Source organism: Macrobrachium nipponense, chromosome 9 (genome assembly GCF_015104395.2).
Source record: "Macrobrachium nipponense isolate FS-2020 chromosome 9, ASM1510439v2, whole genome shotgun sequence".
NCBI classification, from domain to species: Eukaryota; Metazoa; Arthropoda; class Malacostraca; order Decapoda; family Palaemonidae; genus Macrobrachium; species Macrobrachium nipponense.
Genome location: NC_061110.1, coordinates 67,296,068 through 67,308,567, shown reverse-complemented (window position 1 = coordinate 67,308,567; position 12,500 = coordinate 67,296,068). Strand labels below are relative to the sequence as shown.

Genomic DNA, 12,500 nt, shown 5'->3' with positions numbered 1-12,500 from the left:
TATATATATATTTTGTATTGCAGTGCTGTTTCATTAGAAGTTATAAAGTTATTATAGCCTTTATACCCTAGACTCACTTGTTGTAGGCTGCGAATTCTCTTAGCCTACATGACCTTGTTGACTGACCTAACTTATCAAGTGCATTAATCCCCCTGAGAAAATAACCTATCTTCTTTGCCCTGTAGGTACTGCCTTCAGTGCACCTCATGCGGTGCACTGTAGGCATTGCTTAAGGTTCTTTGCAGCGTCCCTTCGGCCCCTAGCTGCAACCCCTTTCATTCCTTATTCTGCTCCTCTGTTCATTTTCTCTTTCTTCCACCTTACTCTCCACCCTCTCCTGACAATTGTTTCACAGTGCAACTGAAAGGGTTTCCTCCTGTTACAACTTTAAAATCTTTCGACAATCAATTTCACTTTCAGCGCTGAATGACTTCATAGGTCCTAGTGCTTAGCCGTAGCCCAAAATTCTATATTCCATTCCTATCTTCTTTGCTGACCTTCTCCCTATGACTCTATCACCTCTCTGTTCCATTGTAATCTCCTCAAAACATCATTGTCACTGTTTGTACATAATCCTCAAAAATGAGAAGGAACAAAGATTGGCATCCCCTCCTTTCCCTCGATAAGGACAGATGGTTCATTCGGAAACACAAGCTAGTCGGGGTGGCTGGAGGGGGGTCTGTGTGCATGAGAGAGGCAGAGAGTTACTCTTCAGATTTGATAAATATAGGGTCTTGGCTTAAAAAAATACTTAGGTAGACTTCTGGGAAAATGGGCCTTTTTTTTTTTGTAATAGACGTTTGAAAATTACACATTTGAATTAAATTTTCTGCACAATCGCGTCTGATGAAAATTGAGGTTTCCCTGTACCTCATGCTCTAATTACCTAGAATGATGGTCCCAGTGTCTATACATATATTTTTGAATCCAAGAAATTAATTTATGTCATTAAAAATCAGATAAACAAATTCCAAGGGCTCATTTCTTGAATTCAAAGTCTTGCCGAATCACATTTCCATGGTGTTTTAAGCTCTATGCCTCGTCTTCTGTGTGAAATTTCATATTTGTGCTGTAAGAGTTCAAGTAATTTACGCTGTAAATAAAAAACAAAGTCCCATTCTATCACATGGAAGTTTCACTGTAATCAAAGATCAGGCATCATGGACAGCAAATACCAATTTACAGATTTCTCAAAAACTTGCAGTTTTCTCTGAACATGATATGCGTAGATTTAAAGCTTCAATTGTGGAAATTATATGTTCCTATAAATACTTTCTTCTTGAAGGTTACAGTCACAAGATCTAGTGCAAATGACACCTTTCCGTTGCAGGATCAGGAAGCCCTTGTACATTTTTTTATGCCCGCAGCGAGCTTTGTGTTCTGGCAAAGGGTTGTGCCCAACAATAGGAAGTAGCTGTTTCTCTGACAAATGCAGGGCAAGTGGAGGCTGGTGAAATCAAACATGCAAAACATAGAGAAAGCTGATGAAAGAATTGCTCTGCATGTTGAAAACTCCCTGAAGTACAACATTTGCCAGACAGTGATGTCATCATCCTCCTTTTATATAATTTATCCACCCTTTAAGCCAATGGTCTCTAGCAATTGTGGGTCGGATGTGGTATTGGTAACTCAACAAGTTTCTCACCTATTCACCCTATGACTGTACAGCTTGGTTCACTCTGTTCTGTGTTACCTGCAGTGCATCATTTGACTGGAAGTGACTATACCAGCAAAATTGGAACAAAACCAGCCGCTCTCAAGGCAAACCCAGCACAATTTTTGGCTGAGTTTAGCCCCTACATTTACGAGCTAGAATTGTCCGAGAGTTTGACAAAAGCCGAGGCATACCTGCTTCAAGTTCTCAAGAAAGGTACAGCACTTTGATCAATGAATGAATTGTGGCCTCATTTGTATTTCCACAGCAAGGTAAGCGATGAATTGTCTCCAACCACTGAAGCAATCAAGGCTCACATACTCAGAGCATTCATTGCAACTAAGGAAATGCTTTGTGTGTTTGATACTGCTGTTGACAAGCCAGATCCAAAATCATTTTGATATGTACTGGATAGCGTTGCTACTTCCTACTGTTGGGCATAACCCTTTGCCAGAAGAATACACAGGTCGCTGTGGGTGTAAAAAATGTACAAGGGCTTCCTGATCCTGCAAACGGAAAGGTGTCATTTGCACTAGATCTTGTGACTGTAACCTTCAAGAAGAAAGTATTTATAGGAACATATAATTTCCACAATTGAAGCTTTAAATCTACGCATATCATGTTCAGAGAAAACTGTGCAAGTTTTTAAGAAATTTGTAAATTGGTGTTTGCCGTCCATGATGCCTGATCTTTGGTTACAGTGAAATTTCCATGTGATTTAATGGGACTTTGTTTTCTATATACAGCGTAAATTACTTGAAATCTTACAGCACAAATATGAAATCTCACACAGAACACTAGGCATAGAGCGTAAACCAACATAGAAATGTGATTCGGCAAGACTTTGAATACAAGAAATGTGCCCTTGGAATTGGTTTGTCTGATTTTTGAATGACATAAATTAATTTCTTGGACCCTAAAATATATGTCTAGACATTGGGACCATCATTCTAGGTAAATTAGAGCATGAGATACAGGGAAAACTCAATTTTCATCAGACGCGATTGTGCAGAAAATTTCATCCTAATGTGTAATTTTCAAACGTCTGTTACAAGAGAAGGCTCGCCTTCCCTAAAGTCTACCCAAGTTTTTTTAATCCAAGACCCTATATTTATCAAATCTGAAGAGTAACTCTCTGCCTCTCTTATGCACACAGACCCCCCTCCAGCCCCTAGACTAAACCCAAAACAGGTGCCACTAGCAGTAACTTTTAATCATGCGTTTGAACTCGATACCCTGTGGAAATGCCCTGAAAGGAATGTATGCAGCCACAAAAATTAGGCATAAAGGGATATACGATTAGGTTCATTAGCTCCCTTTTACCAGACTGGTCCATGATTGTAGGAATAGGAAATACGTTATCCACCCCATTCAAACTAGAAGGTATTCCACGGCTCCCGGACACTTGGCCGACGGACATTTGACCGAACGGACAACTGACCGAAAAACATTTGGCCCAAAATGTAGTAGACGTACCTACCTACATGTATTTCACACCCACTATTGTTCTGTTAATTTTTAACAAGCAATCTTAACAGTTCGAAAGCAATCGGCATTTACTTTGAGTTTGCCATCTCAATTGTTGAACTGGGTAACTGCAATTTTCAGCTCAAACACTTTGAACCAGACATGGTCAAACGGAACCAACTTTGTCTATCATTGAGAAATGTGAGGAGTATCAAAAAATAGATTTTCTGACAGCAATTGCGCACAATCTTTGAATACTTAAGAACATACCTCTTACTGTATTTTTTTATGTAATTTTTTGCAATAAAGTGTTAATTAAAATACTTGAAGTTATTGCTTGTTATACTTCACACTTGTAAGTTTTCTGCCAAATGTCCGTCGACCAAATGTACGTTCGGCTAAATGTCTCTTCAGCCAAATGTCCGTTAGGCTAAATGCCCTTCGGTTAAATGTCCGGCCACAGTATTCCACAGAGGATTTTGCTAAGCGTAACATGCTTTGCTGTTGCCATTGAGATGTCATCAATGAAATTTAAAATCCTGTGCAGGCCTCCCTTTTTTTAGATTATCTAGTTATTTATAGCCGTTTCAGTGCTAAATTGTCTCAGTTGGTCAGTCCTACGCTAAATGTAGCGAATGAAATTATTACACACACACACACAAAAGTTGGTGAGTCCACATTTAAAATATTATGAGAGCAGCAATTTAGAGCATACCACCTCCTACTTTTGTGTATCCTATAAATATTTCCGAAACAGGAGGCAACAGTTGCCAGATGAAATTGGTTAACGTCCTGGAAGTATCTTACAAAAACGTAAAAATGAGAACTGCATTTGGTTATTCACTGACCATGATCATGGTGTAAACCTTTCTTATGCTGACTTGAGGGAACTTTTTTATTTTTCCCATGACCAAGAGGTCTGAAAGCCATATTTTGTCATTTGTTTATGAACAATTAGGACAAGGCTTATAGGATACTTGAAGTTTTCTTAAAAGGTATTATAACTTAAAAGCTGGAGTAAGCTAGCCTATCTGCTAAATTTGCTAAATGAGAGCGGTTGAACCATGCCACCCTACCTCTTCTTATCTTGAGTTGGTCATCCTCTGTACGTCATCAGTACTACTTCATGAATACCAGAATCTCAAATTTCACCGAAGATCGCATTTTAGAGCTACTCTTATTCGTCGAGGAAAATCGGTTCAGGAGAGACTGGTGTAATTCTAAAGTGAACCCTTCCTGAAAATATCTCCAAAGTTGGAGATCTACGAAATGACTTCTCGGAAGCGACTCTGAAGCTTGTTCTGCCGAAAATCTTATTCCTCTCCTTGTGTGCCTGTTTTCGCTGGCATCCCAAAATGTCTGCTCGGAGTAAGGTTTTAATTCTTCTGTAAGACTCTCTTCGAGGTAATATATAGGATTGGTTACATCCACGTACATACATTAGCTTGTCTTTTCCAAGTCACAATTCGCATTACTTGAATTTTCTGTTGGTGGAGCATTCCCTATTCTCCGTAATATGATATTATCGGTATGTCCCAGTGTCAACTTTGTTTACAAAGCAAACTTCACAGTCATTGTTGGAAGACCCCTTTCCATCAAACTAGACAGTGTGTGTTTCATGTATCGAATTGAATTCAGAAATAGAAATGCCGATCATGGTAGCTGTTATTATTTAATCCCGTTGATATCCACTTTCTTCACCAACAGTTCGTCACCTACGATTGTACCTCTTATTGTGTTACCCTGAAATGAAATTTACTTCAAGCAATTTGTGCTTAGTAGGAAGAAGTGCCAGCAATATCCACGCCTATCATATTTAGAAATATCGTCACTGCTATTAATAACTCTGCAGTAACCCCGGAGCAGGAGGGAAACTTAGTGTTTAGAAGGATATAAAATTGTTATGCGACGGTCAGATTTTATTTAGGTGCTGTAACATTTTTCAAGAAATGGTGAAAGCAATTCCATAAACTCTATGGATGAGAATTTTCTTCTCTTAAAAGAGTGAAGTACTTTGAAAGGAAACAGAGATCCTGTGGCAAGTAATGGATAAATGAGAGAATGTGAGTATATTTTATTTAGTGCCAAAAAAAGTCACCTTTTCAGATAACCATTGAAGTTGACGTCCTCGGAAAAGGCTTCGTTTTCAAGAGAAAAGCAGCTACTAACCATTTCTTGTAAAATCGTCATATTTTATAGATATTTATAACCACATCTTACATAAAACGAAGATATATTTAAAATTCTACACATGCAACCAATAATAATGATATGAAATATGATTCTCTCTCTCTCTCTCTCTCTCTCTCTCTCTCTCTCTCTCTCTCTCTCTCTCTCTCTCTCCGTAAACTTCATTCACACGAAAGAAATGTCAAACTTTGCACAACATTATCACAATATTTTTACTGATTACGAATTGAAATGGCAACAATGTTTGCAATTATAAATATTCATTGATTACCCATTACATTTCCAACTTCCTTTAAGACCGAAGGCCAATACCATGGCTTACAAATGTTTCTCAGAATCAAGAGAAAGCTACTTACCAAAGCCACCGCCTTGGGGGAAACCTCCAAATCCTTGATTTCCAAAGCCTCCAAATCCTCCTTGAGGTCTACCTCCGAATCCTCCAAATCCTCCCTGAGGTCTGCCTCCGAATCCTCCAAATCCTCCCTGAGGTCTGCCTCCGAATCCTCCAAATCCTCCCTGAGGTCTCCCTCCGAATCCTCCAAATCCTCCTTGAGGTCTCCCTCCGAATCCTCCTCCAAATCCTCCCTGAGGTCTTCCTCCGAATCCTCCTCCAAATCCTCCTTGAGGGTTACTTCCGAATCCTCCAAATCCTCCTTGAGGGTTACCTCCGAATCCTCCAAATCCTCCTTGAGGGCTGCCTCCAAATCCTCCAAGAGCCCCTCCACCTAGTTGATTGAGAAGTTGACCACCTGTAGCGAGGGCTTGGCTGTTGGTACAATGTTGAATTAGAACAATCTTATTATTGTATGACAAGAAAGGATAAAAGAAAAGAAAAACTAAAAGATTATATAGTCCTTACTGTAAGTTGCCGAGGCAGAACAAATAGTATTTAGTAACGGGTGTTGAGGGGAATGTTGAAGTGTTATTATCCAAACAGGTTTAGATCTGTGACAACTTCTAGAATACTCAACTCGAAACCCCGCCATCTATCTATAAAAACTATATTATTTATTATATTAATTATTATATATAGATAATATCATATTAATACATATTAAATATTATATATATAATATATATATAATATATATAAAATTATTTAATGATATATTATATATTTAGATTATTATTAATTAATAATATATTTTATAATACATATAATTATTATTTATTAATTATATTATTTAGGATATATAATATATATTATATAATATATATATTATATATATATAATTTGGGTATATATATTTATATAATTATTTATTATATATACATATATATATTATATATAGATATAATTATATATAAATAATATATTGCGTATGTGTGTATGTATATATGTATGTATGTATAATGTGTTTGTGTATATTTGTGTGTGTGTTAATAAAAGGGGTTGCTCACAGGAATGATGCCCTATATTCCAACGTATTTAGAGTAGTTATTCTTAATTAGAAATAGCACTGATCGTGTTTTGCTTTTTTCTTAAACTGGGTGGTGGGGGGGGGGGGTGGCGTTTCAAGGATGTTCTGTCTAATTCATTAGGAAAGTCATATATCTTTCATAAATATCTATAAAGGGCAAACCTTTATGTTAAGAAAATGGCACCTAAACTTAACACTTCACCTTAGATGGAGTACATCACTTTTATGAAAATAAATTCTAACATACAATAAGGAAATGCATATTATGTGGAAATGAATCCAGTAATTAAAAAAAGATGTGAAATATCAGTAGATCATCTTACTTTGATTTTGAACCAAACTTTCAAAAGGTTGGCAATAGACCAGGTGTTCCGAAAGTAGTCCCTCAATACCCCTGAGGGTATCAAAACCGGTTCTTGGGGGTATCGGAAAAGTCTTCCTGAAAAATATTAATTTAAGACGCGCTGGTTGTCACGAGGATAGGTCTTGTCCCAGGTCCTTGAACTGAGTGGGGAGATCGCTATTTTCTTGAGGGAGCACAAGGGGACAGAACCACATCTATTCAAGGACGAAGGCTTTCTACGCAAGCTTTCCTACCTTGCGTGTGTTTTCAGTCACCTCAATGACCTGAATCTTTCTATCCAATGATACGGAGTTAACAGAGTGAAGGCTAACGAAAAAAAAAAAAAACGGAGGCATTATTCAAAAGGAAACTGGGCCTGTGGAAGCGGCGAGCAAAGGTGGGAAAGTTCGTAAATTTCCAGAATGTGATGCACGAATCGGGTAAGGAGAACCAAGCCAAGATCTCATAACAATTGTGGTGGCCCAACTTTCAGTACTAGAAAGAAAAATGGAAGAGGATTTCCCGCCTGAGAAGGAACCAATCCAACCTTGGATCCGCCAGCCATACTTAGCAAAACTGGATGATGAAGATGACCTCGAGGTCCAGGAGAACCTGAATGATTTACGAGACAATAAAGGAATGAAAACTGCCTCTGAAGCCCTGCCGTTGATACAATTTTGGGTAAAGCAGATTCGGGCTTTTCCGAAAATAGCATATATTGCACTGAAGGCGCTCTTACCATTCGCTAACACTTTAGATCTATGCGGGGCCGGGTTCTCAGTGCGGATGCAGATAAAAACAAAACAGTGTATCATTTTTGTGAAAGCTTAAATGATCAAAATAAATGAGACCACTTACCCCAGTGGAAAAACGAAACGGAAAATTATATTGATGGGCCTCTGCCCTTAGATCAATTGATCAACCCGCCACGGAAACGGGGTCAGATTAATGAAAACTCTAAATGGACGTTATATTCTTGTACTCAGTTGACGTAACCATCGTTAGAAAAAATAACATTTTAAATTATCTAACTGAAATGACTTTGGTGACTGTCCTGAAAGTGGAAAAGCCATAGATCATTTCATGATCAATAAATCAATGATTCACCACATGGAAGTCTAGATGTCTAATGGATATTTTAACTAGGCACGCTTTTGATTTTTATAACAGAAATTGTAAATATGTTCACGTTTACTCGGAGAATATGCAGAATCGTGTTTTTGTGCACATGATGTATAGGGTATTTGTGTGTAATAAAATGTCAACACATTTCCCAACTTGTACACTGTATATGTATACACTGTTTATATATTCCCTACCATGACAACAAAAATTGATCCCTTTTTGGTGAGTCCACTCGTTTGTCTATATTTGGTTTGGCATTTCTCACAAGCACAACGCTGCAGAAATAGGACAGAAAAACAAGCTCGCATGAATACATTGGCTCTTACTTCAGTGCACCGGGGAAAAATCTGGTATCTCCACTCCCTTGTGTTGCTCCCCCTCCCCCTGTTGATGTTGACTGAGGCGCCACCTGCTCTGTCAGCACCAAGACGCCGAACGCAATGGCGAGGAATGTCTTCGTCCTTGACATTTTCTAGACGGAGATTCACCTGCACAAAAGGAAAAAGAAAGTCTATTTTAGCTTTAGCATGCTACTCAGTGTAGGTGGGGGATCGTTTTAAAAATGTGCGTGTACTATTATTATTTTAAATTGTAAAATGACATTGGGAAGAGAACGTCCATTTCGTGCTTTGCACTTTGATAACTAGTCCCACTTCTATAAGTGATGAAACCTGCCCCAAGACCTCGTTTATTCCCAGGCCGGAGTATTTTCATGTGTTGAGAAACATATACCAGTATTTTCTTTTTTATGATAAAAAAAAATCCTCATGTCTTTGTTCATTCCCATGTCCGTGAAGCTAATTACTCCCCAAAAGAAGGTACTACGTGTGATGGGCAAAATCGTCGTCATCCCGTAATGGAGTTGTGCCGCCCGCCAAGGTGCCGCCAAGGCAACTGACGCACCGCAAAGCGCAAACATAGCTAAAGGGTGTGAGCAGCGGCCCTTGGGAACCTTGGCTGCACGCACTTCTTGACATTTTACTCTCCGTAGGGAGGTAGTGCCGTCAGTGGACCTCTTTGCAACGTGCCTTCGGCCCCTAACTGCAACCACTTTTCGTTCCTTTTACTGTACCTCCTTTCATATTCTCTTTCTTCATGTTACTTTCCACCCTCTTCTAACACTTGATTCATAGTGCAACTGCTTTGAGGTTTTCCCCCTGTTACTCCTTTCAACCTTTTACTGTCAATTTCCATTTCAGCGCTGAATGACCTCAATAAGGTCCCAGTGCTTGACCTTTAACCTACATTCTATATTCAACTCATCGCTCAACTTAACTTTTACTTGGCAACTTCTCTAACTATTACATCTTAGTACGACTGTGGTGTTTTCTCCCAGTTGCATGGGGCTACTACCAAACTACTTTAGAAAGCCATACCTCCATATTCTTGACTTATTCCTCATTTGCTGTTTAACTTTGTCAATATTCGTCTGTTCTTCTATTCGTCTTTATTTGGTTTGTTGTTTTCAGCTCTATTGTTCATCGCTCATTTTCGCCTTTTTTTTATACATGTTCCGCAGGAACCGGATAAGCAAGTTAAAGGTGTCTTGGACTTTTTTATGAGATTATTTGCACAACACTGATGCTCATAATCAATCTAGAACTCGTCGATTTTGGACGAAGCCTGACAGACCCAGCTGTTGATTAACAGGTAATTAGGTATTAGTTACAGTTATGTCCGAAACTAAGTTATTTCGCTCACTAAACAGAGAATGGATAGTGAGCCATAAGTACAATTTTTTTCCCAACTCGATCTGATGATTAAATCTAAATATTATTCATGAACATTTTGCTTTCAATTATGAAGAGATTCTTCGTGAATGTTCTTAGCTGTCATGAAATACCTCACAAGGCAAAAATGTCTCCCTGGGGCCCCGCAGGCATCTTAACAGAGTTTGAAAGGGTCGCTTGTGGCAATCGCCTTGTATCTCTTTAGGCTTCACCTTAACCTAGTTTATCGTCATTTCATCGACGGGTATTGGATAAGGTAACTTAAGGTTTTAAGGTGGACAGATACAGTTTTAGCATGGCTGCTAATTTTAATTTAGTGTAAAAGTCAATTATGTTGACAGACGTAAGTGAACCTTTCTCCCAAATAATGGACGTACATGTTCTTGCTCATATTCTCATAATATATTCCCCATTGCTGAATAACCACTGGTTCCTTGCAACGTAAAAACACCATACAAACATAATATATTCACTCCAGAATCAGATTTTGAAGGGAAGGTTAGAATGATCTGTTTGACCCACGATCGAACTTTTTATTCATAGCAGATTATAACAATTGTCTGCGACAAAACATTGTCGCTGTTGTCTTCCAAAAGATTCTTTTCAGTGCAGACTGACTCTGACACATCCTTTGCGATCACGTTTAAATTTTATCATTTTTTTTTTTTTCTGGTTATCACTCACAAAACATTTTCTTGTGCCCAGACCATGCATGTATCAAGACATCTCGTAGCTATTTCAAATAGACAAGTGTTTTAAAGATGATCTGGACATTTTTATGGAACAATATCAGCGTGACAAAAGGCACTAAGAGGAATCGAAGACCAAATTGCAATATATGTTACTGGTCATAAAAATGGAACCATGATGTTACAGGAATCATTTCCAGAATTCAAACAACTTTTGGGGCAAAAGAAAGCGCAGGGCTGTGAGATTATTCTTTGACCCTAGTGTTAAAAGGGTCAATGAATGCTTTTAGAGCTATTCTAAATATTCCAGTATTGAATATTGTTCTTAAAAACCAAAACTAAGGCGGCACATCGACGTCGAGCAAAAATTTTCATTATATTTTGTATATTGATTGAGGTTTGTATCAAGTAACAAATTATCTGAAGTGAATACTAAAATCATTTATATTTGAATGATCATCAATGTATAAATCTCACAGAAACTGGGGAAACGGATAAGAGGTAAGTTCAAAAGCGTAATAATAAGAATGTCCTGTGGTATAGAAAACATGAAATAAAAGCATAGAAAAGGAAATAAAGATATGACAGTGAAAAGAAACGCTACTCACGGGACGGATTCAGCAGTTTGTAACTCGGATCCTGAAGTTGGTGGAAGAGTTTGCAGGACAACTAAGCGAACCCTGACAACGTCGTGCTGTGAGACCAACTGCGCATAAGGATCTAGCAAGTCGGCGCTCCTGCTCAATCGTCTTAAGTATGTTGGGGGGAAATCCGGTGGCTACGGGGGCCTAGTTGTGGATGAAGGTGAAAATCAACGCGGGAGACTGGATACTTGCGGCTTCACACGTGCGGTAGTCATGACATTATTAGTTTTTGCCCTGGGCGCTGGCGTATTGGTGGTTAGGTAACTGATTCATAACGACGGATTCACATATCTTTTATCCTAAACATGCTACGCACTGCATCGATATTTCACCTATCTCTCTCTCATACCTTTATACATTCTCGATCATTTTGCATTTACGTGTTGCTTCGATTAATTATTATTCCGTTGTTGGTTCTTCATGTTTGGCTTTTCTCGTATAAAAGTGATTGGCATGTCTACGGTAAATTAGTTGAGTATTTCGGAGCATTTGTCCTTCATTTTCCCTGATTGATTCTGCTTCTTGCAGTTAAAGTGTTAAAAATCGTTAAAGTAGTTTTTAGCAACTTAAAATCTAAGCGACGATTAACCGCAATGTAGAATTAAAGTTTGCTCATATGAACTTCTTTTCTGGTGGTAACCTTCCATGGCTCAACGCGTTTACCTTGAAAGTGATATCTCTCTCTCTCTCTCTCTCTCTCTCTCTCTCTCTCTCTCTCTCTCTCTCTCGTTTTACTTATTCAACTCTCTTTTCTACTTGAGCTTCTCCACGGATTTCGAATACATGAAATCATCCACCTCACATCCATAACATTGCCATCATCATATATATATATATATATATATATATATATATATATATATATATATATATATATATATGTATATATATATATATATATATATATATTATGTATTTGGAATTTAAGAAGTATGGAGGTGCACACTAGCTTTACAGACGCCAGTATTTGGTACACATGCTAATGAAGTCCTGTATACAAAATATAAAAGAAAGGACGTGAACCGTCTTCAACTGTACAATGAGATTTAGAATAACTGATATCGAAATCTGCACAGAAAGAACGCAACCAACTCTTGATGGTCAGATGCATATGCAAGCAAATGTTTATATATATATATATATATATATATATATATATATAGATATATATATATATATGTATATGTATATGTATATCTATATTATTATATATATATATATATATATATATATAATA

The 12,500-nt window shown here is 37.8% G+C and overlaps 1 protein-coding gene across 1 annotated transcript; it reads right to left on the bottom strand.

The window, feature by feature from the left end:
- Nucleotides 1-5,019: 5,019 nt before the first annotated feature.
- Nucleotides 5,020-11,382, bottom strand: LOC135218497 (uncharacterized). Its single transcript, XM_064254850.1, has 3 exons — nt 11,228-11,382; nt 8,527-8,688; nt 5,020-6,077 (listed from the first exon to the last, which is right to left on the bottom strand). The coding sequence occupies exons 2-3, from the start codon at nt 8,667-8,669 to the stop codon at nt 5,660-5,662; spliced, it is 561 nt and encodes a 186-aa protein (XP_064110920.1). The 5' UTR covers nt 8,670-8,688; nt 11,228-11,382; the 3' UTR covers nt 5,020-5,659.
- Nucleotides 11,383-12,500: the final 1,118 nt, after the last annotated feature.

What these genes read in the sequence shown, in the direction of transcription:
- LOC135218497 (XM_064254850.1), bottom strand. Translation starts at nt 8,669, where the DNA reads ATGTCAAGGACGAAGACATTCCTCGCCATTGCGTTCGGCGTCTTGGTG. An exon ending in TTTTTCCCCGGTGCACTGAA is followed by an intron (nt 6,078 to 8,526) that starts GTAAGAGCCAAT and finishes TTGTACCAACAG; the next exon opens with CCAAGCCCTCGCTACAGGTG.